Source organism: Conger conger, chromosome 3 (assembly GCF_963514075.1).
Source record: "Conger conger chromosome 3, fConCon1.1, whole genome shotgun sequence".
Taxonomy (NCBI): Eukaryota; Metazoa; Chordata; class Actinopteri; order Anguilliformes; family Congridae; genus Conger; species Conger conger.
Window position 1 is genome coordinate 42,360,277 of NC_083762.1, and position 24,437 is coordinate 42,384,713.

Sequence of the window (24,437 nt, forward strand, 5' to 3'; positions counted from 1 at the left end):
AGCAGAGATACGGGCTGAAACCTGCGTATCAGACGGCGGGAATGAGACGAAGAGTTGGGTATCGTCCGCGTAGCAGTGGTAGGATAGCCCATGTGCAGTGATCACAGGGCCAAGGGAGCGAGTGTAAAGAGAAAAAAGAAGCGGGCCTAGGACTGAGCCCTGGGGAACTCCTGTGGCGAGGGGCCAAGGTGTCGATACCGAACCAGCCCAGGCAACCTGGAAGGAGCGACCAGAGAGGTAGGACTCAATCCAGTCCAGGGCTGTGCCACAGATGCCCGTTGCTGACAGGGCAGACAGGAGGATGGAGTGATCCACAGTGTCGAAGGCAGCAGAGAGATCTAGAAGAATGAGGACAGAGGAGAGGGAGGCTGCTCGTGCGGCATGGAGTGACTCACTGACGGAGAGGAGCGCAGTCTCTGTCGAGTGGCCCGATCTGAAGCCAGACTGATGGGGGTCTAGCAGGTTGTTGTTAGAAAAGAAAGAAGAAAGTTGAGTAGAAGCGGCTCGTTCTATAGTTTTAGAAAGGAAAGGAAGAAGAGATACCGGGCGGTAGTTCTGGATGATGGAGGGATCCAGAGTAGGCTTTTTTAGCAGCATTTTAGCAGCATTGCATAGCATGACTTCCTGATGTCTGTAACCTATCAACATCACCAGAGTGTCATGTTTCATGTTTGTCACGTCATGTTTCATGTTTGTCACGTCATGTTTCATGTTTAGTCATTGTCTTCGTTATGTTATTGTCATGTCACGTATTATGTTAGTCTAGTCTCGCCATGTTTTTATGTTTTTAGTTCTTGTTACCATTTATTTCTTAGTCTTGCCATGTCATGTTATATAGTTTATTGTGATAATTTCACAAACGTGTTATGTCATGATTTATGTTTGTTTCATGTTATGTGGTTCTGTTCATTGTTTAGCATACACTTTTTCGTGTCTTTCTGCAAACCTTGCATTCCTGCTTTCTCTCTCCCTTTCTGTCACTCACACCTTAATTGTTTCAATTTCCCTTGTCTTCTTACTAATCTACTAACTTTAGATCAGGATTGGGTAATACTAACATTCTAACCATGTGTTCATGTTACCTTACCTTTCTTGTGCATGTCATTTACTAATTTACTAACGCTAGGGCAGGATAGGTTTATTACTAAAGATTAGTAATTACCTCGTTAACTTGTCAATCCTCCACACCTGATTTCCATTCGCATGCTGCTCTCAAGCTAATTGTCTGCACCTGTCTACACCTGCATATAAGCTCAGTTCCATGTCTTGTCTTTGCAAAATTGTTGCCCCCTGTTTGTCAGTGCACTTTTGAGCGTTTTTGTCAAGCCATTGTCTACCTGTTACGATCCAAGCCTGTTTATTGACCAAAGATTATTGACTTCTGTTTTGTTGACCATTGCCTGCCTGTACCACGACTTTGCCTGCTGTCTTTGTGCTTTTGCCCCGCGGAGCAGACTTCAGTCTTGACTCTTGCACCGTCATCGACCCTGAGCCTGCCTACCGTCCGCCTGTACTTCTGCCCCGCTACTGGCTTCCTGGCTACCGGACTTTTTGCATGGTGTACCGATTACGAGACTGCCTTCTCCCTCGTCTGCACTTTGGTTTTGGCTGGATTTTACGTGTTTGAACATTGCCTGTTTTTTGACTACGTTCACTGGACATTCCCTGAATAAAGCCCTGAAGGGACTTTATTACACCTCTGTTTCTGAGTCGTGCATTTTGGGTCCAACCCCCCACGCACCCATCTCACAGAGTCTGGAGGCTGGTTTGATACCTCGGACCATTGACGACTTAAAGCCATTTAGCCAACAAATGTGTTCTATACTGTATCAGCATAATTTACAGCCGAATGTGGTCCCACCCCCCAATTCCCATAGAGATCCATTAAAATGCAAAGAGTTATAGTATCGCTTGTAGGACAACCTGAGAACAAGATATCCAGAGTCTGGTGATGTTGATAGGTCACAGTCATGCTAATAAAATATGAATTGCTTGATTACGAACAGTGGAAATAAAACATGAATCAAAAAATCCAGAAAAAGGCAAAGTGTGTCCAAACTTTTGACTGATACTGTATATGTAAATATTAGAATTTCCTGTTTTTGTTGTGTATCATACAACTTTATATACAGCTTTGCATTGTCAGCAAAGTCATACAGAACAATTTCACAGTGAAAACAGTGATCTATCCACAGTTATGGAAAACCCCTCAAATCAAATCAATAAAGCGAATACATTTTTTCTTACAATTTGATATTGATAAAAGAAAGCATATTTGACTTTTCCAATGTGTATGTGGTTACAGCTGCCTTTTGCACACGTCCACCCACAGCAGGTGCTTTGTATTAGAATGGGTTTTAATTCATCTCCATGCACATTCAGCCTCTCAAAATCTGTGAGGTGAACTTTAAAACGGTTGTTTCGCATTCAGATGAGTCTCTTGCTGTGTCTTCCGTATGCCCAAAATAAGTTTTAGCTCACAGTTACAGTACCTGGCATGAATCTCAAGTGTCAGCCAGTGTATTACATGCCCACGTATCTCACTTCAGTTGCCCACATTAAGCTGGGGCTATTTCAGTCACATTTGTTAGAATATGAAATGTGGAAAATCACAGTTTTGGGATCTGCTAAGACATTCCATTTCCCACTAGATTTTGCGTTTGCATATGCTGTGGAATTGTAGTCCGTGGCTCCTTTCAAGCTGCTTTATATACAGTGCCGTGAAAAGGTATTCCCCCCCTTTCACTCTTTGTGATTTCCTCTGTTATTGCATACCAACCTTAAGTCTGAATGAAAATAGTTCTGCAAGAAAGAGTTCAATACAATTAATCCACAGCGATGTGGAAGACTGATATCAAATTATAGGAAGGGTGTGATTGCAATTATTTCAGCAAAAGGTGCTGCAACCATTTACTAAGTTTAGGGGGGGGGCTATATATTTCACGGCACTATATGTCAACTCATGAAAGTTAGCACTACTTATTGCTGCAGTTAATTTTAGCAATTCAATGTCTCGGGTTATTTCTTGCCACTCAATTATGATGTGCATTATTCGTAATATCTCATTATTCTTCGAGTCAGGTTTAAGTTCAAGGTGTGTGAAGCCCTACTTTCAATTGTGTTCAGAGTTTACAGGCTTGGGATAAATGTACTGTGCCTGAAAGTTAGATTCATGACATTTGTTTGAATCACAGTATGCTAAATGATCATCATATGCTGCATTTCCCCTACAATGCTGAGAACAGGAAGATTTGGATGACAAGATAAATTGTATCATCATGGCTGTATTAATGACTAAATCCTTTTTTCCAGCAAAAAATTGTGGAAGTAGGGTTTGTATTGGCGGGGAGTGATGCCTATGCAGCAAGGTTTGGAGAAGCCATCACAAACCTTGGAGATATTGATGACGATGGCTACCCAGGTAAACTACTCTTAATCTTAGGAACATTTGAACCATTTCTTATGCCCCACGTACATTTGTGACACTGGGGATTAGGATGTGTGTTATGTGAGTGCAGTTAATGGATGTAGTGGATTCATATCCATGTCAGGCCAGCAAACTTAATGTTAATTTTCAAGTTTCTTGTTCAGAATGTGCTCTGAGTGACAGGATGCTTCTAGCTGCATATTAAAACATACAGACCCAGTATTGAGTTGCGGCAGACACAGCAGCAGTGTTCTTCACAGCCATTACATTACACTAATGGCATTTGGCAGACGCTCTTATCCAGAGCGACATACAGTAGAGTAGCCTAAGCAGGAGACAATCCTCCCCTGGAGAAATGCAGGGTTAAGGGCCTTGCTCAAGGGCCCAACGGCTGTGCGGATCTTATTTTGGCTACACCGGGGATCGTACAATCAAACCACCTTGCGGGTCCCAGTCAAGTACCTTAACCACTACCCTAGCTGTTCCTCCTATGTATGCTCTCTGCTCTCATCTACAACAGCTGGACTCTTGTGGGTGTAATAATTTGAAGGGGGACATTTTTTATCTGATATCTTACAGATGTTGCAGTTGGGGCACCACAGGAAGACAATCTAAAAGGAGCTGTTTATATCTACAATGGGAGGAGGAATGGCATCACTCAGACTTACGTTCAAGTATGTAGTAGCAAAGGATGTTTGGGGTTTGTGATGTGGGGACAGAATCCATCATGTACTATTCAGTCCCTGACTAGCGCGTTCCTACAGTTGCGTACTTACAGTTGGAAGAAAATAATAATTAACATTAATAATGAACAATTTCCTAAAGCTGTTTGCCATCTATGTCTGAAATGTACTGTCTCAATGTGCTCTGACATAAAGAAGAAAAAAGATTTATATCTTATCATCAGGAATGTGTAGACAGTGCATTTATTTTGATTTGTTTCCATATCGATGGATCTTTAAAATAGGTTTTTGTTTGGTGCACTGTCACAACATTTTCTGCATCAATCTGTTCCTCTGCGACCATCAGCGCATCACTGGGGCCTTGCTGGGTAATCCCTTCAAGATGTTTGGTCAGTCTGTGTCTGGTGGCATCGACGTGGATGGAAATGGCTACCCAGGTGAGCCCCATTGTCAGTGTACTCTCATCGTGGAGAATGAATCATGAGCTAAACTTGGGCCCAACAAGCTTTTCACTGGCAGCCCACAAGAGAGCTGTGGTGCCAGATAACGCCTGGGCTGGGAGAAGTTGCTGGAAGCTTTTGCCGGCATTTTGAGAAATATAGTGTGCAGGGCGACCATATAAGAAATAAAAATTTCCAGTTTCCACATTTCCAGTTTCAAGGAGATCACACATATATAGTTTTCTCATTTTGGTTGCTTTGCCCTGGGTTGGAAGAGGTTGCTGAGGTCACTTTAAGTTGATCATTGGGCAGTAATTTTGAACATGGCGTCATCAGTCGCAGCTGTTGAGCTGAAAATGAACTGAGTGGAAAACTTCCCCTCACACTGATTATTGATCCCAACTTATTTTCAATCATTTTCCTTTAGTAACAATATAGTGATCAATTCACAAAATATGCTTTACCATGACATATATCCAGTTATCCTCATTGAAGTAATACAATAATGTTAATTTACATTGCTACATTGTGCACACTCAGCATTGAAAATTGTGGATACATACTCTTCGTTCTGTACATTCACACTGAGAATATTTGTGCCATTTTCACAAAACATACTGGTTGTATTAACAGTTGTATTTTCACTCATGTGATGTAAAATACAAATGTAAAAAAATGCATATTCATTATAACAAGTAAATTTGCATTCCCAACATTTTTAAATAAACAATGAACAGTGCATTCACTCTATTTACATTAAAATGTCAGCGCATTCAGCGCATTTAAGGTTGTGTTGAACAATAATTGTTAAAAACAAATGATTTGTCAATTTAGTGTCAAACTGACTAACAAAAAAGCTAATGCAGCAATGGAAAGATCAATAAAAACTCTTCATGGACCAATAATATTCATGGGACATACTCAATTATGTGTAGCTCCATAATAGTTCATTAAAATACGCTGTTTATTCATCACCTTGATAAAGTTAAAGATGAAATATCACATTTGAGCTAGATATGTTGCCTGCCTCAAAAGGCCCAATGTGACCCATACGTCACTTGAAACATTTCAACTACCAGGTCCGCAAGCCATAATTTATATTATATATTATTTTCAATGAATGACATTACTACCATGATAGCTCATGAATATGACTAGTAGGCTGAAACCATGATTTTTACTTTATCACACTAAATGAAACACAAAATCAATATACTGCATACTTCTGTTTTCAGCCAATTTGTGTGGATCATTGCTTTTAAGTAAAACAAGTTACCACCATATTGTGATGAATGTAATCTATCAAGACAGGAGACGAATACTGTTAAAAATGTTCATGAGTGTGTGGCAAGTAAGCATTTTGACAAGCATTTGAAGTGAGTGTGATGCATGTGTCTTTTGCCACAGATATTGCCGTAGGGGCCTTTCTGTCCGATTCAGCAGTGGTACTCAGGTGAGCCTTTCACAGGGAATGGAGAACCAATAATAGCTAATGCATATAAGGACTTGAGAAACGAATATGCTCCTGAACCCTGCTTTGGTAAATAAGTCTTATTCATATGGCCTAATGATGTTTTAAAGCAGGGGTCTCCAACCCTGGTCCTGGAAAGCTACAGGGTCTGCTGGTTTTTGTTTTCACCTTAAAATCAGCACCCTGTTGAGACCCAGGTAATCAGGTGAGGTCAATTAGTGCAGTTGATTACAGTTAAGTGCAGAGTAACGACGAAAAGAAGCAGACCCTGTAGCTCTCCAGGACCAGGGTTGGAGACCACTATTTTAAAGTATCTTGTTTCAGGGAAAAAAGGTAAACAGGTTTTCTGTAATATAATTTCCTTGAGCAGTCATTGTAACAAAGAACACTAGCCTTGATATTACATTACATTACATGTAATTTACCTTATGCCTTATCCAAAGCGACTTACGGTTGATTAGACTACGCAGGAGAGCAATGTGGGGTTTAGGGCCTTGCTAAAGGGCCCAATGGATATGTGGATCTTATCATGGCTACCCTGGGTAACTTAACCACTAGACTACAGGCTGGCCTGATAGTTTGTGATCTCCTTTGCTCTGACAGGACACGGGCTGTGGTCATTGTGGAGGCCTTTGTAATCCTGCCTGTCAGTGTGAACCGAAGCCAACTGCTGTGCTCTGAGAATGGCCAGCCGGCCGTCTGTATCAACGTCAATGTCTGCTTCAAGGTCCAGGGTCGACGGATACCTGGAAAAATAGGTTAGTTAATGCACCCACGGCCCTCTTCATTCTCACTATTCTCTACGATGAAGAGTGATTTTAATACAGGTCAGTCTGTGTACTGTCCTCGTAATAATTTTTATTTATTATATTGTGGTGTTTAGGGCCCTATATTTTCCAGTCAACATTCAGAGATAACTTGCAGCAGTCGAAAATTGAGGCAATTGTGACAATTTTGTGGCATTTTTGTAGCATTTCTCCTGTGCAGCTGTAAATGAGGTTGGTTTAAGGGGAATAAATTATCTGTAGTTTGTGGTGGATGTTTGGTTTCATTATGACTGACCAGATTGACTGTTTTTTACCACTGCCTCAAGACCATTGTGAGCTGGCAGTTTTGGCATGTCTGCTATATTTCTCTGAGAGATGCAGAGATGCCACATGCTCGTTTATAGAACTCCAAAAAGCCTCATCAGGCTAATTATGTTGTCGGGATAGCCTGCTAATTAGTGGATGAAGATGTGGCTTGTTGTTCAGCCTGAAATAAGCCAAAATTATTGATTTATTATTATTATTATTATTATTATTATTATTATTTATTTATTTTATTCACTAAAAGGTGGACAATACTACTTTTTCAGTTTACCAGGCAATTTAAGTGACACAATGCTCTTATCTGCTTTTACATGTCATTGCTGCTCTTGTGTTTGCAGTCAGTGGATCCATCCAGTAAACTGAACCTTTACAAAACTTAAAGTACATAGCAAGCACAATTATGCATTCATGCATATATTATTACATTTATGCCTTATAAGGCCCCAATACAAGCATTACACTGAATTGATTCACTTTGCATTGATAGAAAAGTGGCTTTTGCTTCAGCACTATTGTTAAATAATAGAAGTGTTTGCTTTAAAGAATCTCTCAAAGGGAGTGTGCAAGTCTGCAATACCCACCATTTCACAGCAGTTTAAATGTGCTTAAATGTAGATAATAGAAAAATAAAATATACATAAACAATATAAACGCATAAAACGGAGTCATGGAAACATTTCCATTCTGTGAAAGGCCTTCTTCAACTTGATTTTCCAGCAAGAAGGGTGGGTTTGCTCAAAGAATACCAGCACCGGTCTAAACATGTTGCCTCTATGTGATTATAGAAGATTGTTTATTATGTGTTTTTATGTTGCACACATTTTAGCGTGTCACTGTTATCCTGTTAGGTAGCATATATTAATAGTAGGTGCTACTGATAAAACCTACAATGCTTCCCACATATCAAGAAAGACCAGAATAATATGAAACTAAAAGAAGCCAAAAATAGTAGGTCACTGAAAATGAGGTGTATGTTGAGAAAGTAGATTTTGACCAGCAGTTTTAATGAGATGAGGTGTGATTCTTGGTTAATTTAAAGTACGTGCTCATCTCAGTGAAATTAGAGTAGCCTATTTAAAAATAAGACAATAGTAATGTAACTTTCATGTGAGCATCTAAATACATTCTCAAAATATTGTATTGTTATTCAGTATGCCTATAAATAAGGAGCAAGCCTGTTTTTGAATAGAAAATAGCATGTGAAATGTGTTTGACTTGTTGATGGGGGTTTGGTATTTGACAAAAACGTCAATCAATGGATCTCAATGAATATATTAGTATATACAGTCACAGAGCACTTTAGGAACATTTTTACTTTATTACACCTACTTATTCATGCGATTATCTCATCAGCCAATTGTGTGGCAGCAGTGCAATGCATACAGTCATGTAGCTACGGGTCAGGAGCTTCAGTTAACGTTCAACCATCAGAATGGGGAAAAAATGTGATCTAAGTGACTTTGACCATGGAATGATTGTTGGTGCCAGACAGGGTGGTTTGTTGCATATCTCAGAAACTGCAGATTTCCTGGGATTTTTCGGAGAATGGTGCGAGAAAAAAAAAATCCAGTGAGCAGCAGTTCTGCAGACCGAAACACGTTAATGAGAGACATCAGAGGAGAATGACCAGACTGGTCAAAGCTGACAGGAAGGTGACAGTAACGCAAATAACCACACATTACAACAGTGGTATGCAGAAGGGCATCTCTGAACACACAACGCATCATAACTACGAGTGGATAGGCTACAGCAGTAGAAGTTATTATTCTGATTCTCGACCTGTTGGTACCTGAGGTGACCTGAAGGAGAGGGAGGTAGGGGGAGGGTGACAGGCTGAAGGAAGTGCAAACACTTTTTTTCAGGATATTATTGTATACTTAGCAAAATATAGTATTTTACTCGTCATAATACCCATAATATAATTTTGTTTCCATGTGTCCGTCTTTAGTCTCTAAATGTCCTTTTTGGAAAAGTGCCGAGACAAAGCTTAGACAATGCAGAATACTAATTTATGGAGAAATTGTCATGACATTTGAAAGGGGAGAGAATCTTTTTAGTGAGAAAAATATCTTTGAGCCACAGTGTTTGAGCCTCTTGGAAAACAAACCCCAAGGGGATACCTTTTTAGAAGACTCCAGGACTATGCCTGTAGTCAAAAGGGTTTTACAAATAGTAGCCATTTTATTTTTGGTATTTTAAAGGTTGTGTTAAGAAAAGGGGTGCTACTTCAGGGGTTCAAAATACTCAAATTCTCAAAATGTGCAGTAGAAACTAGAGTTCTGAAAAACCGTAAATTCCTATATCTTAGATGTATCTTACATCTTTGACAACTGCATATTTTAGACAAATTGACTACTATAGAATTATGTAGTCAAATATTGTGTAGTCAAATATTGTCTGCCCCATATGTTTATTGTTCTTATGTGTACTATTTGCCAGCCTTAGTTAATTCAACAGAGCTCCCATTTATTTAAGCTACCAGACCCATTTTGATGCAAAATTATTATTGCACAATATGAACCTACCAAAAATATACCCTTTGTGAAGAATGACATGAGCATTCCACTAACGTCCAGGCACACTTGCAATACTGTTACCCAAATTGGGCCCACTATGTTAGAACAATCAAATGACAAGCATTTAATAATTATTTAGAATTTTGCCAAAATGGTCAGATGTTGATATCATGCAAGCATTATATTAATGACTGCTTCTTCTCACCATTACTGGATGTCTAATAATTAATAACCAAGACACATAATGCACAGTTTGCATGGTACACTCGGAACCATAGAACATTGGAAATTCTCAACCCACAAAGGTTTTGAAAAAAAGAGTACTACAGTATAAAAATGGCCACTCGGTGTGGATTCTTTGTATCTTTCAGTGCAGTGCTGGGAAACCTAGCCTCAACAGAGAGGCTAACTGAAAACTGTAAAGGCTCTCGCACTGATCTCCCCACAAACCACAACATGCCTCAGTTGCTGTTATCTCCCATCTGAAGTTTCCTCCAGTCCTCATGCCCCTGAGCCTGAAACGGCTTTTCACTCTAGAGGCTAATAATGAAACAAACTTAAAGCTTCTCAAAGCTTATTTGTTTATCCAGTGACAGTAGTCTGTTCCTTCTCAACCTGTGCTGTACTGATGTTGTGTGCTGGTATAGTCTGGCTCTAAGAATTGCATGGGATCCAGAAAGCATTTATTTAGCTTAACAAAATTAAGAGGCAACATGTCTTTAGTAAGCATACATGTGACATGCTCTGCAATATATTAATTTCACTAATAAACAAATAAATGGGATAAGCTTTAAGTTAATTCAGTTAAAAATTACTTTCATGGCGCTAAAACACAGATTTGTTAACTCTTGATGTTTTACAATTGCCCTGCCACTCACATATGAGAAGTATATTATAAAACCCATCATTCTTGCGCAAATGCAACTATGCGGAATCCCCATGTTTCAACACTCCACGGTCTCCCCTAAATTTTTACCCACAAATTTACAAAGCCATCATTCTTGCGCAAATGCAACTATGCGGAATCCCCATGTTTCAACACTCCACGGTCTCCCCTAAATTTTTACCCACAAATTTACAAAGCCATCATTCTTGCGCAAATGCAACTATGCGGAATCCCCATGTTTCAACACTCCACGGTGTCCCCTAAATTTTTACCCACAAATTTACAAAGCCATCATTCTTGCGCAAATGCAACTATGCAAGATCCCCATGTTTCAACATATCATTTTACCCACAAATTTTCAATTTTTTAATTTAATTTAATTTTAATTTTTTTTTTTAAATGTGTCAGATCATGGGACAGAGGAACCCACTCAGGGAGAGTGTGAGTAAGGCAGGCTTTATTAACCAAGGGCAGATCCAAAACATAATCCAAAAATAGGAAAAGGTTGAAAACCAAAAACCTCTCTTCCGGCACCATGCCCTCTTCCCTGAAGAGGGCCAGAGTCACTCCCCTGCTCAAAAAACCTACTCTTGACCCCTCTGCCCTGAACAACTACCGGCCTGTCTCTCTTCTTCCCTTTCTCGCTAAAACTCTGGAACGGGCGGTCTGCTCCCAACTGTCCACTTATCTTCTCCAGAACAATCTCCATGACCCCAACCAGTCTGGCTTCAAGAGTGGCCACTCCACTGAAACCGCCCTGCTCGCGGTCACTGAGGCACTCCACTCTGCTAAAGCAAAATCCCTCTCCTCTGTCCTCATCTTCCTCGACCTGTCGGCCGCTTTCGATACAGTCAACCATGAGATTCTGCTCTCATCGCTGTCTGGGATGGGTGTCACAGGTTCTGCACTCACTTGGTTTTCCTCCTACCTCTCTGGTCGCTCCTACCAGGTGACTTGGAGGGGCTCAGTCTCCGACCCTCAACCCCTACGAACTGGAGTCCCACAGGGCTCGGTTCTTGGGCCTCTCCTCTTCTCGCTATACACCATGTCTCTTGGTTCTGTTATCTCTTCCCACGGCTTTTCTTATCATTCCTACGCTGATGACACCCAACTCTTCATTTCCTTCCCCCCCGACACCCAAATCACCACACGGATCTCTGCCTGCTTGGCTGATATCTCTGCGTGGATGACTTCCCATCACCTGAAGCTCAACCTTGCCAAAACTGAGCTTCTCTACATCCCTGCTAAGTCCTCTCTGTCAATCGACCTCTCATGGACTTTGTAGTTTCCTCCTCCCGTACGGCAAAGAATCTTGGGGTGACTCTTGATAACTGCCTCACCCTGGCTCCGCAAGTATCCTCCACAGCCAGAACCTACAGGTTCTTTCTGTATAATATACGCCGTATCCGTCATCTCCTGACTGAGAAAGCCACCCAGCTCCTAGTCCAGGCGCTCGTCATTTCCCGCCTGGATTACTGCAACTCCCTCCTAGCCGGTCTCCCAGCGTGTGCCATCAAGCCCCTCCAGCTGGTCCAGAATGCTGCAGCCCGCCTGATCACCAGTCAGCCCAGGTCGGCTCATGTCACCCCGCTTCTCATTGACCTCCACTGGCTTCCTATTGCCGCACGCATCCGTTTCAAGGCCCTAGTGTTGGCATTTCAGGCTGCTAAGGGGACTGCCCCACCTTACATGCAATCCCTGATCACTCCCTACTCCCCAGCTACACCACTTCGGTCTGCCAGCTCTGGTCGCCTTACGGTTCCCTCTCTACGTGCACCTGGCAGTCGAGCTGCACGTTCACGCCTGTTTCCTTTCTGGTTCCTCAGTGGTGGAATGACTTGCCTACCACTGTCAGAACAGCAGAATCCTTCCCCCTATTTCGACACAGACTCAAAACCCACCTTTTCAAACTCTACCTTAGTCCTCCCTCCTGATTTCCCCTGCCCCTCCTTTCTGATATCCCTATCCTTGTCTAACCCCCGCCAAAAAAAAAAAAAAAAAAAAAAAAAAACTTCTAATGGCAACTATGTTCAGAACAGCATTTCCTGTGTATTTTGCTAGTTTCTGGATGTGATGCTCTGACTTATGGTAGAGCCTATGCACTTGTAAGTCGCTTTGGATTAAAAGCATCTGCCAAATGACTAAAATGTAAAATGTAAATGTAATGGGTACATACAGGGTAAGCAGATCGTATACCGAAAAAGAATACCCAAAGGTGAAGACACAGGAAAACGGAGGCTAGAATTGAGGGAAGGGATAAATGGGGTAAGACTTGGAAACTGGAAAAGATGAACAAGCAACAAGAACTGAAAAGGATAGGCTTAAATACAAATGAAGGACAGTGACTTAAACAGAAAACAAAACAAAACTATCATACTCAACAAAGTGCCACGGTCATAATGCTAGTTAAAAAAATATTGAAACTTTCAGTTACAAATACAAAATACAATACAAAAAAGTGCAATACACTGGCAACTGGTGTTCAGCTTCTACAGCTATAAGCATACCGCTAGATAATGTACACTCAGTGTGCACTTTATTAGGTATTTATTACTTATTTTTTAGACTTCTACTGCTGTAGCCTATCCAGTTAGAGTTATGATGCATTGTGTGTTGATGCTCTTCTGCATACCACTGTTGTAATGTGTGGCTATTTGCCTTACTGTCACCTTCCTGTCAGCTTTGGCCAGTCTGGCCCTTCTCCTCTGACGTCTCTCATTAACAAGGCGTTTCTGCACACAGAACTGCTGCTCTGGATATTTTTTTGTTTTTCCCACCATTCTCTGCAAAGTCTAGAGACTGTTGTGCGTGAAAATCCTAGGTGATCAGCAGTTCCTGAGACACTCATACCACCCTGTCTGGCAGCAATAATCATTCCACGGTCAAAGAGTCACTTAGATCACATTTCTTCCCCATTCTGACATTTGGTCTGAAAAACAGCTGAACCTCTTGACCATGCTTTTATGCATTTAGTTGCTGCCACATGATTGGCTGATTAAATATTAGCATTAACAAGCTGGTGTCCAGGTCTACCTAATGAAATGATCACTGAGTGTATATAAGGTGATATGAGCATTACCATTGCCCTAATCGGGATGATATTTCACTTTTTAAAATCAAAATACAGTTACTTGGCACTTTTCAAATAACACATATCGGACACATTTTAATGTTTGTACTTTTATTAAATATTTGTGATTCCGATATGTAGATATTTAATTAAAGTCAATAGACCCAGTACTGGGTGTGTGCTTGTTTGTTGCTTACTTCATTTGCATGCTAGTTAGATGAAAAAGTATTTGATTTCACATGCACGGTGTGTTATCAGTACACTCCCTTGTTTTAATTAGTGATGTTAGATATTTTGTGACCTTTGTCCTCCTTCCCCAAACAGGACTGCTGTACAACCTCTCTGCGGATGTGAATCACTTGGAGGCCTTTCCCTCCAGGTTCTACTTCACTGGGAACGGGACGTCCAACACAACAGCCGGGCGGGTGGAGACCGAGCCCGGGAGCCTGACCTGCGTCCCTCACAGAGCCTTCATGAGGGTGAGTGCCCCTCTGCTGCTTCACATGAGAACTGTGACTACACGCAGCCATGAAAACGCTCGACATGCAGTGTGGGCGTCATCAACCGTAACCAGACACAGTCCAATGTACTTTTCCATAAGGAATAAATTCATCCAGAGTAATCCTGTATCACCTAACGAGCAAAAAAAAAAAGAAAAAAAAAGAAGTGATTATGTGCAGTAGAGAGGGCATATCATTTACTAAAGGAGAGATAATCATGACTAAATTATACCCAGCGGTTTACAGTGTGAGTTTATACTCCTCGGGCCACCTGATCTCACCTGGCTTTTGAGAGTAATTAATGATTCCCCTCTTTTGTGAAGTCATTATTTAAAGCACGGTGACTGCATTCTCAACTGCAAATTTACATGGCAAATGCAGACAAAGTATACCAGGCTCTCTCTCCATCAATATCTCTTCTGTCACCTTTACAAAGTCTCTTGTTCCTTCCCCTTTTGCTCTTGTCTTGTTCCTCTCTCTCTCTCTCTCTCTCTCTCTCTCTCTCACAAGCACACACACACACACACACACACACAAACTGTTGCCTGTATATCCATTCACACCTGAGGAGACAGCTCAGCCCTTGTTGTGTGGGTCTCCAAGCAGAGGCGACTGAAATAGATATTTCTGCATGTGCCACATCACACTTTGACCACAGCTCTGTTTTTGCAAAAACAAACCCAGGTATGGAGCCGCTTTCAAGCATGACTAATGAAGCTGCACTCTGTTTCATGGTGAAGGGGCTTACCATAGAAGCTCATTCTCACTCATTCACAGTGAGAACTGTGAAACTGAGTTTAGTTTCTGGAAACATAGGGAGGGGCACTTCAGATAAACCCCCCTATTCTCACTCTTTCACTGCTCTGGGAGAAAGGTGAAGATGTGGTTAGTAAGTATGTGAGTGGTGCTTCAGACCTGTCTCCAACTTGAGTGCATTACAGAACATAAAAATGCAGCTACCTGGTTTCCTACTTGCACTTTGTCAGTTACTTTACTTATTTATTTATTTATTTATTTATTTATTTCATCATTTTATTAACATGCCCCATGGACTAGCAACCTCAAAAAGTCGCTAAACTCGCCGGCATTCAGTCATTTACTGTTGATATGCGTATTTATACCATGAATTGGATAAATACTCGATTCTGATGGATTGACAGCCATACTTTATATTCTTGTATAGCCACATAGCCACGATCATCTGGCTAGTTCAGTATAAGCAAGGTCATCCGGGCACTTTGCCTCATTACATTTAGAGAGTACTATGCAAAACATTTGCTTGTGACAACTGGAAAGCTCGTAGTTCTGACATGGGGGCTCGGTGCTCAGTGCTTTCTAGTGGTTAGACTACCTCATAGCAACCATTAGCTGGAAAAATGAACAGCTGGAAAGAAGCTGTCGCTAGCTGTGACATTTTGAGGTCATATCACTGAACTTCCGAAAAAAACCCAGTTTTTATTCCCTGTCGTGTTATACAGTTTAGATGTACATTTTAATTACATTTCCTTTTGAGAGGAAAAATTGATTGTACAGTGGGCTCCAGAATTATTGGTATCCCTGACAGGCAATGAATGAAAAAAAAAAAAAAAAAAGAAGATTACTGAGGAACTCAAAATGTTGACAAAATGTTCTGCAATGGCCATCATAGGCACCGGACCTCAATCCAATCGAAAACCTGCGGGCTGAACTGACCCAAGAATGTGGAGGATCTGCATAGAGGAATGGTCAGACATCCCTCCAAATGTGTTCCTTAACCTTGTCAAGCATTACAGGAAAAGACTTCATGCTGTTATCCTTGCCAGAGGTGGATGCACCAAGTACTAAACCAGGGGTGCCAATAATTATGGAACCTTGATTTTGGAGAAATCTATTTTTTATTAAGTGAATGTTTGATTTTGGTTGGTTCCATTGAAACGTTAATAAAGTCCAGTATTTTTCAGCTTTTTCAGTTTATCTCACTAATAATATTGTTTATTTTTTGAAGTATTTTTTGTGCATTGCCAGACAGGGGTGCCAATAATTCTGAAGCCCACTGTCTAAATGATAAAATGAAATACTCACACAGAAGTGAAAAGCATTGTGTATGGATCTGTTGGAGCACACACCCTTGCTCGCATAGTGTGTTCTCTTTGACCTCCTTGAGGACCATAAAGGGCAAGCCTCCCAGCTTTGACTTTGAGCTGTGCTGCCCAGCTGTGTCCACCAAGTGCTGGAAGGATTTCGCTGGTCCACAGGGCCAATAGCGGTGGCCAGAGTCCAGCTCTTTTACTGGGACGCAGTAACATTGTAGTGGAATGCAGGTCATGCATCGTTCTGCCATCCAACTCAGGCCCAAGGGAATGTGTCCCCATCACCAGAGTCAGTGGACCCTGACATTTGGGACCTACCAGACCCCTCTCCAGAACTTTTCAACCATTAACTCTAAAAATGGCAAAAAATAAATAAAAATATTGCAGAGGGCAAAAATGCAGGGTGATTGAGGTTGAATCCATTGAGAAAGTGGTGCAGTATAGGAAATGAGTTCCATAATGTTTGGGACAAACACATTGTGTATTCCACAATTTTAGATTTGCAAACAAACAATTCACATGTGGCTAAAAGGCACATTCTCAGCATTTACAGTATTTAAGGATATTTTTACTTTGGTTTTAACATGTAGAAATTACAGCAGTTTTTAGACGTAGTCCCACAATATCTGGGTACCATAAAGTTTTGGACATATTTTTCACCCAGTGACCACTATATTAGGTATTTATAGAATTATTGGTCTTCTGCTGCTGCAGCCCATCTGATTTAAGGTTCAATATATTGTGTGTTCAGAGATGCTCTTCTGCAAACCACTGTGTGTGTGTGGTTATTTCAGTTTCTGTCGCCTTCCTGTCAGCATTAACCAGTCTGGTCATTCCCCTCTGACCTCTCTCATTAACAAGGCTTTTTGCACTGTTCTCTGTAAACTGTAGAGACTGTTGTACATGAAAATCCCAGGAAATGAGCAGTTACTGAGATACTCAAACCACCTCCTTTGGCACAAACAATCATTCCATGGTCAAAGTCACTTAGAACACATTTCTTCCACCTTCTAATGTTTGGTCTGAACAACAGCTGAACCTCTTTACCATGTCTGCATGCTTTTATGCTTTGAGTTGAATGGCCAATAAGATATTTGCATAAAGAGCTGGTGTACAGGTCTACCTAAAAAACTGAGTGCATATACAATAAACTTGAGTTTGCGAATGGCATGCGAAATGTAAAAAATTTTGAACCCATACAAATCCTGTTTCATTTTTATTACTGTTCATTATAGAGACACTATGAAAAAGAAGAGATTAGGAATATTGCCAGCTTGCCAGAAGAAACTAAATATTTAGCAGGATGGAGAGAGGGGGGGAGATGAAGGACAGGAGGAGAACAGAGAGAGGGAAGGTGATGGACCCACAGAGGAAGGGCAGGAAATTATAGGTGAGGAGGAAGAAATGAGTGGAGAAGAAATAAGTGAAGGAGATAAAGAGGAGAAACAGAGGCAGCCTGCAAATGGGCCCACTGGACCTGGTATGTTAGTTCACTGTTTTAACAAATTTCAATTTCAAGTACAATTAGTGAGCTGAAAATATAATGTCATAATTGATCAGATAATGTTATTGGCTGATTCATATGCAGCAGCAGATTGCCACATTATTTAATTATCAGGCTCAAACTATTGCTGGAATTAATATGTCATACATTGCATATGACTATTAGAGGCCATACAAAGGCAAATTACAGTAAATACCTCGGTCAAAATTGAGTTATGACTGAAATCAGACAATCCAGTTTCAATCTTTCTCCCTTTCTGAGAAAATATAGTTTTAAAATGGCAGTAACTACAGTTATAGGGCCAGTCAAAATTATTCTGTAAGTTTCATTGTTATAATAGTTACTGTTGTTGGCGTTTGTGGGGAATTATAAGGGATTGAAAGTGCTTTTAGATTTTGTAATTTTATGAGTGTATTGAGAATAGTGTAAATATTATCATTTCAAACTAATTGTAGGGTGTGTGAACGAGTGGGGTGGTGGTATGGGGGGCTAGGTGAAGGGGTGTAGGGTAGTTGCATGTGTAAAAAATAGTTTATTAGAGTATATTGTGAGTGGTTTAATGGGTGGTGTGTGGGGCTATATGTTTGACTTAACCCCCCCCTCAGAAATCCTTTGCCACCTCTATGCCATCCCATTCCCAAGTCCAAATCTGCTGGAGCCCAAGTCTTATGAAGCTCACTGTATGTTATATGCACACTATGTCTTCATACAACTTTCTTCTAGCCTACTGTAACTATTTTTTTAAATTATTATTTTTGTCTTTCTTGTCAACAAACCCAACTATGTGACTTTACAGGTAGAGTGAGCATGTCTGTTAGAGTAAAAGTGTTTCTCACCAATTCACAAGCTGATTGCCAAATTCACAAGCTTTTTCAAAAAGTTGGTAACAGGAACATTTGTTTGGCAAACAGAAGAGAACCACAAAAACAAGGCTTTCTCCAAATCTGAATTGCTGCTTTTGATCAAGACCTTCAAAATTGAGCCACACAGTAACATATTTTGGTGTGGTTAGACCCAACACTTTTTCTTTTCTGTTTTTTCCATTTACCTTACCCTTGTTTTAAATATATAATTAGTCAGTGCCATCTAATCCAGCTCATGATTCATTGAGAGTATTTAATGATTTACCCATAATTTTTTTCTATTGCATCATTATTTCAAGCCTGTGACGGCAGGAAGCAGTATTACAGGTTGGGTGAGAGGGACTGTATAGCAGGGGAGCTTGAATGGCCAATGTAGCGATAATAATTGCCTATGGCAAAGCCAAACAAAGACAGCATTGTCCATGTGTGTTTCATTGAGTCAGACCATTGATGCACAATCATTTAGAATGGCAATTTTACTTTTGCCAGAGCTACTTCATAGCCGGGCTTTAAATGAAAAATAATGCACACCATCCAACCAATCAGAATTGAGTATGCAACTAAACCATTGGATAAATATAGTTAAATGTAAAAGTACCAGGTGCATGAACTAATGATGCAAAGACATGCAGATGGCCAAGAAACAGCTGAGCAGCCAGTTGGATTGACTATGTATAAAATGACTGTTCATCCAATATGGGTGTGTATATTTTATACAGGGTTTTTAAGATCTTTAAACGAATACTGTTTCTGTTTAAACAAGTTTTTTTCTCCTCCCCATACAGCGAGATGTTCGAGACATATTCACCCCAATCCTGTTTGAGATGAAATATGAGCTGGGAGAGCACAGTGTTCCTAAGGATGTTTCTGGAAGTTTCCCCCCCCTCAAACCAGTCCAGCAGAGGAAGGGGAACAGTAACCAGGTTGCCAACCAGGTATGCTTCACACAGCTTCATGTTTCATGGTTTACCTGAGCAGAAGCTAATGAAAGTTAGTATTGCCATTGCAATCTCACATCTTGCCATGCATGGTCTATGTCTAGTCTTCATGTTGACAAATGGCAATAACAGACTCAAGTCTACATTAATTTACATTACATTACATTAATGGCATTTGGCAGACGCTCTTATCCAGAGCGACGTACAACAAAGTGCATACCCATAACCAGGGATAAGTGCGCTGAAAGACCCTAGAGGGAAGTACAATTTCAACTGCTACCTGTACAACAAAGATAAGGACCAGGGCCCACATTTTTTATTAATTTTTTTAAACAAACAAATAAACAAATAAACAAAGTAAAAGTGACCAAACTTAACTATCCGAACACTGCTTACCTAGCCAACTAAAAATACCGATACACAAAGTAAATCACAAAGACAACAATTAAGGTTCACAGGGAGGTAGGGAGGGACGGGGAGAGGTGCTGCTTGAAGAGGTGCGTCTTCAGTTTGCGCTTGAAGGTGGGGAGAGATTCTACAGTTCTAGATACTGAAAGCTTTCTTATACCTGCACTAAGGAAGTGGTTGAATACACCTTACTATTCAGAAACAGCTGAGAAGCCAACTATCCAAACTGTAAACATTTTTTAGGGGATTATGTATTAAAAAGGATGTAATTCCTACACGGATCACCTAATATTGATGTATACACCCTCAACAATGTAACCTCATCTTTCTTGGTTCATTTTAATTCCAATGTGCTTGAGTAGAGAGCCAAAAGAACAGAAAGTGTACCACTTATTTCTGTAAAACTGAGATTAGTGAAAAAATATAAAAATCACCCTAGGTCCCAAAGGGTCCCTCTGCAGCAGACACTTATTGATACTCCATATATTTATGTAATCATTTCTGTACTATAGTAAGTTGGATGTTATAATAACTGTTTTGATTTATCATATGAGTGTTTCAAATGGTTTCAAAGGTTTAAAACTAACAGAAACAAACAGAAAACATTTGATATCTGGCTTGACAGAAAGGATATTGACCTCTCAGAGGATTGAAGTATATGCAGAAAATCAAGCAGAGAAATTGGTGCCTCTAATCATAACATGTACTGTATAATAGTTTGCTTTGTCTCCTTTCCCACAGACAGAATTTGCCCGATACTGTGCGTGGGTCAACTGTTCAACAAATCTGCAGGTTTCTGCAAGCCTGGTGCTGCCCCAGTAAGTCCCGTCTCTTCCATTTTCCATCTGTGGGGTTTCCTCTGGTCAGTACTGGTCACCTCTCTTCCAGTTAACACTGGCACCCCACCAACAGCCTTACCGTTGGAACTAATTACATAGCTTGGGCTCATGTGCAGTCTAGCTGTCCAACCTGCATGTGTGGCAAATGATTTCTGGAGCCCTACTTCCTCTCTTTTAATCATTGAAAAAGACGGTTATTTGTTGAGTGTTTTTTTTTTATCACAGATTTTATTTTTTAGCATATAAATACACACATGACTTGTCAAAAGTTAAATTATATGAATTGAAAGTACAGATGGAGTTTCCCCGACAAAGTAGGCAAGCTGGAGGATTCCCCCACACTTTTCGATTTCCTTAATCTGCTTCTATTTGTCAATCCGCGACAGGATATTACGTGTTTCTGAACTTCTGAACTTCTGAACTCTGCACTATGGTGCAGATTGCTAATTTGCAGGAGATTTATGCCCACTCAGTCAGGGAGCTGGTGACAAATTCCGGGAGACTCGCGTACCTTCTGGCAGTGGTGGGATTGCCTATAAATCAGAATATACAGTATGTGTGCGCACGTTCATGCATGTGTTTATTTGCATGTCATACTCCGATACACACCTGGTGTTTTGAGCTGAATAAACACAGGCCCACCATCCCTCTAAAAAGCACTTTCAGCAGAGTGCTGCCTTTATCTTGGTCTTTTAAATTTGATGAAATTCCCCCCCAAAAATTTGTTCTATTGCCTTTCCACAGTTTTACTTTGATCGACTGTCGTTTCTTACCCTCTGTATTCTGTCCAGATGCCAGTTTTACTCCCTGAGGTGATCTGTGACAAATGCTCTGCTAGACAGCCCGGAAATGATATAGTCATGTCTGTGTCTGACAGAGACATCCATTCTCCACTGTGTCCGCTCAGGTCTCAAGCAGCTTTGGAAAGAGATCCAAGCATTTGTCTTTCCACGACCTAAATCTTCTAAAACAATTTCTCTTTTCAAAAAATGTTACAGCTCATTCGAATTCTCCCTTAGGTCCTACAAAAACATGCAGTACTTTGCGCTGGGGGAGAAGAAGACTGTCATGCTGAACGTGACTCTGATCAACAGCGGGGATGATGCCTTCCTCCCCAGGATTTACCTAAGGTTCCCCAGCAGCCTGTTCTTTATCAAAGTCCTCGATGCGGTAAAGTACACGCCATAAAAGATGCTCAGACAGAAGGCTGTCCTCAACTAGATGTTTGTTTGCTTCATACACTGACTTGCATGCTGAGTCATCCAACTGAAGATACCGGTGTGATTTCAGGCAATGAAGTATGTGAGCTGTGAAATCACCAAGGAAGGCGAAGCCTACACAGGGTTGAACTGCAGTGTGGGGAATCTTTTTATTAACTCTCTGGAAAAGGTATAATACAGGTTTACATGCACAAATATTGCTGCAGTGACCATGCATATTGCTGTGAAGTTTCTACATTGTTTACAAGAACTGTGCCTTTTGTCTGAAATCGGTTAACCATTCTATTTTGGAAATTGCATTCATGGTTCCGAGGTTTGCAAACAAAAATGTAGCAATAGTTCATTTAGAAAGGCCATGATTTTCATCTCCTTTAAAAGATATCTTTGTCTGTAATAATAATGTCACTCTAATTGTGAATTTCTCACTGCCTTTAGCACACTATCAGTTTTCTGCTGGATGTCAACCAGAGCAGTAATGCAGGAGACCTCAATATTACAGTCAACACTACCTGGTAAATACTGTCCTCCCCTTGCGGGTTCAATCTCTCACTAAAGCAACCAGTTCAAGGGTCAGCAATGTGAACCACATTTTAGACCTTCTTTATTTGCCACAATTCTATTATTGCTGAAAACTTTCCTTTGAGTGTTGCTGTTCCTTTTACTTTTGTGCAAAATGATATCCAAGACAAATGTTCCCAAGCAAGCTGTATTTAGTGGGAAAGAGGTTTATGCTGCTTCAGAGATTACTTAAAATCTTACGTTGAAGGTCTGAATGAATGTCAGCTAACTTTTTTTTATATACATACTTCCATTACATAAGTCACACTGAATGGAGATGTGACATCTTAAGGTCAGATAAAGTCAGGCTAATATTTGTAACTTAGCAGCTAGTAACTACTTCAGTGATGAGGGTGAGTATCAGCAGACATGGTCCATGTTCGGTGACAGCCAACTTCTGTTTCTGCTTGCTGGGAGACAAAATACTTTTTGGGGGTATCTGAGAGATGAGCCCTGTATGTTAAACAAATGAAGAAACAATGTGTTGCATGCCGTGACACACCCCTGGAGGGAAGGAGGAGAGAGAAAGAGAGAGTGAGAGAGAGCGAGCTATAAACTATAAATAAATAAATAAAGGTCTTTGTCCGTCAACCTCCCGGGATTGGGGTCAAACAGTGAACTAAAATAATAACGACTACCAACATGAAATTGTAGCTTTCACTCTGCAGCTTCCAGTCATAGTTTGTCAGCTCTGTGGCTTTCCGCCCCAGCTCTCTCTCATACACAGCTCACTCATGGTTCCCCAGTCTCAGGCGCCTACTGCAGGAAAGAGCACGCATTTCACTGCCTGGACTCATTTCTCATGTAGCCCAGGTGTATGTCTACTTAACCAGTAGGGGTGGTCCTCGGAAAGCCCTGCCTTCCTTCCCGCAAACCGAGCCCCACCTGCCACACAATGCCATTTTACATTTCAGTGAGCTAGGCCATTAGAGGTCTGCAGATACCATCAATTAATTATTTGTGTTCATTTTTGTTAATTCTGCTACAGCTATGTATGTTCATGTTGTCATATTGACCACAATTCTTTATTTTTGTATTCTTTTTTGATTTCTTGCATAATTATAAACACTTAACACTGAGGTACACAGTTGAGTTGATTTTTACTTTTGATGAATGTTATTATTCTCAGTCAGAGTTCTGAAAATGAAGACCTTCTCCATGATAACTTTGCCAGACTGATGTTGCCTTTGAGATATGGTGTCAACCTTACTGTCCACGGGTAAGCTGTTTATCCTGAAGGAATATGGCTGTTAAATGTCTTATTTGTGAGTCCTTTTGTGCAAGAAAATATGTTGAATGGATTGTGCAGGCAGTAAGTTATGGCTATTAGAGAAATAGTTCATTATTCAGTGAATTACACAGTTTATCATGAACACCATTTTATGCTTTCCTTTCCTACAAATTCATGACCAGTGATCTCATATGGTCTGAAAATCCTTTTCCAAGAAATCTTTCGACAATTGAAAAGGATTTTCAGACCATATGCGATCTTGGGTAAACTTTGGTATGCTTATATTTTCTTTTGAGAGATTTTGTGATTAAAAGCTTATCATTCTGAGCTTCTTGTCCATGTTCATTTAAATTCGACTCATAGAAACTCATTTTGAATCAGAATGCAAATTCTCTAATCCAAACACAAATGGTTGAGATAAAGATTACTGCTAAAAGCAATATAATATATTTTTAACCAATAACATACCATATTTCTGATGTTCTCTAAAACTCACCCTTTCTCTCTAAAAACAGTGTTTACTCTTGGTTTTAGGGAGGGAAAAACATTGGCCTTATTACTGCATTTTGATAGCATATAGAAACCCAAAGACAAAAACCGGATGTAACTATGACTATGTACAACAATATTTTCAACAAAACAGTGTTCCTGCTGTGCAGCAGTGTCCACAGACAGATGGTCCCATGTTTTTATGGATCACTGCATGACTAAAACGTATTGACA

General features: G+C 40.5%; 1 protein-coding gene across 3 annotated transcripts in view; it reads left to right on the forward strand.

Moving 5' to 3' along the window:
* Positions 1-24,437, forward strand: part of LOC133124252 (integrin alpha-4-like) — a 44,842-nt gene that overhangs the window by 14,295 nt on the left and 6,110 nt on the right. For all 3 annotated transcript variants that reach the window (XM_061235268.1, XM_061235269.1, XM_061235270.1), the window contains 12 exons: positions 3,313-3,421; positions 4,007-4,101; positions 4,457-4,547; positions 5,958-6,003; positions 6,625-6,779; positions 13,909-14,063; positions 19,306-19,455; positions 20,608-20,684; positions 21,725-21,875; positions 21,996-22,094; positions 22,361-22,437; positions 23,613-23,702. In XM_061235268.1, coding sequence (XP_061091252.1) covers positions 3,313-3,421; positions 4,007-4,101; positions 4,457-4,547; positions 5,958-6,003; positions 6,625-6,779; positions 13,909-14,063; positions 19,306-19,455; positions 20,608-20,684; positions 21,725-21,875; positions 21,996-22,094; positions 22,361-22,437; positions 23,613-23,702 — 1,295 coding nt within the window. The remainder of the gene's footprint in view (positions 1-3,312; positions 3,422-4,006; positions 4,102-4,456; positions 4,548-5,957; positions 6,004-6,624; positions 6,780-13,908; positions 14,064-19,305; positions 19,456-20,607; positions 20,685-21,724; positions 21,876-21,995; positions 22,095-22,360; positions 22,438-23,612; positions 23,703-24,437) is intronic.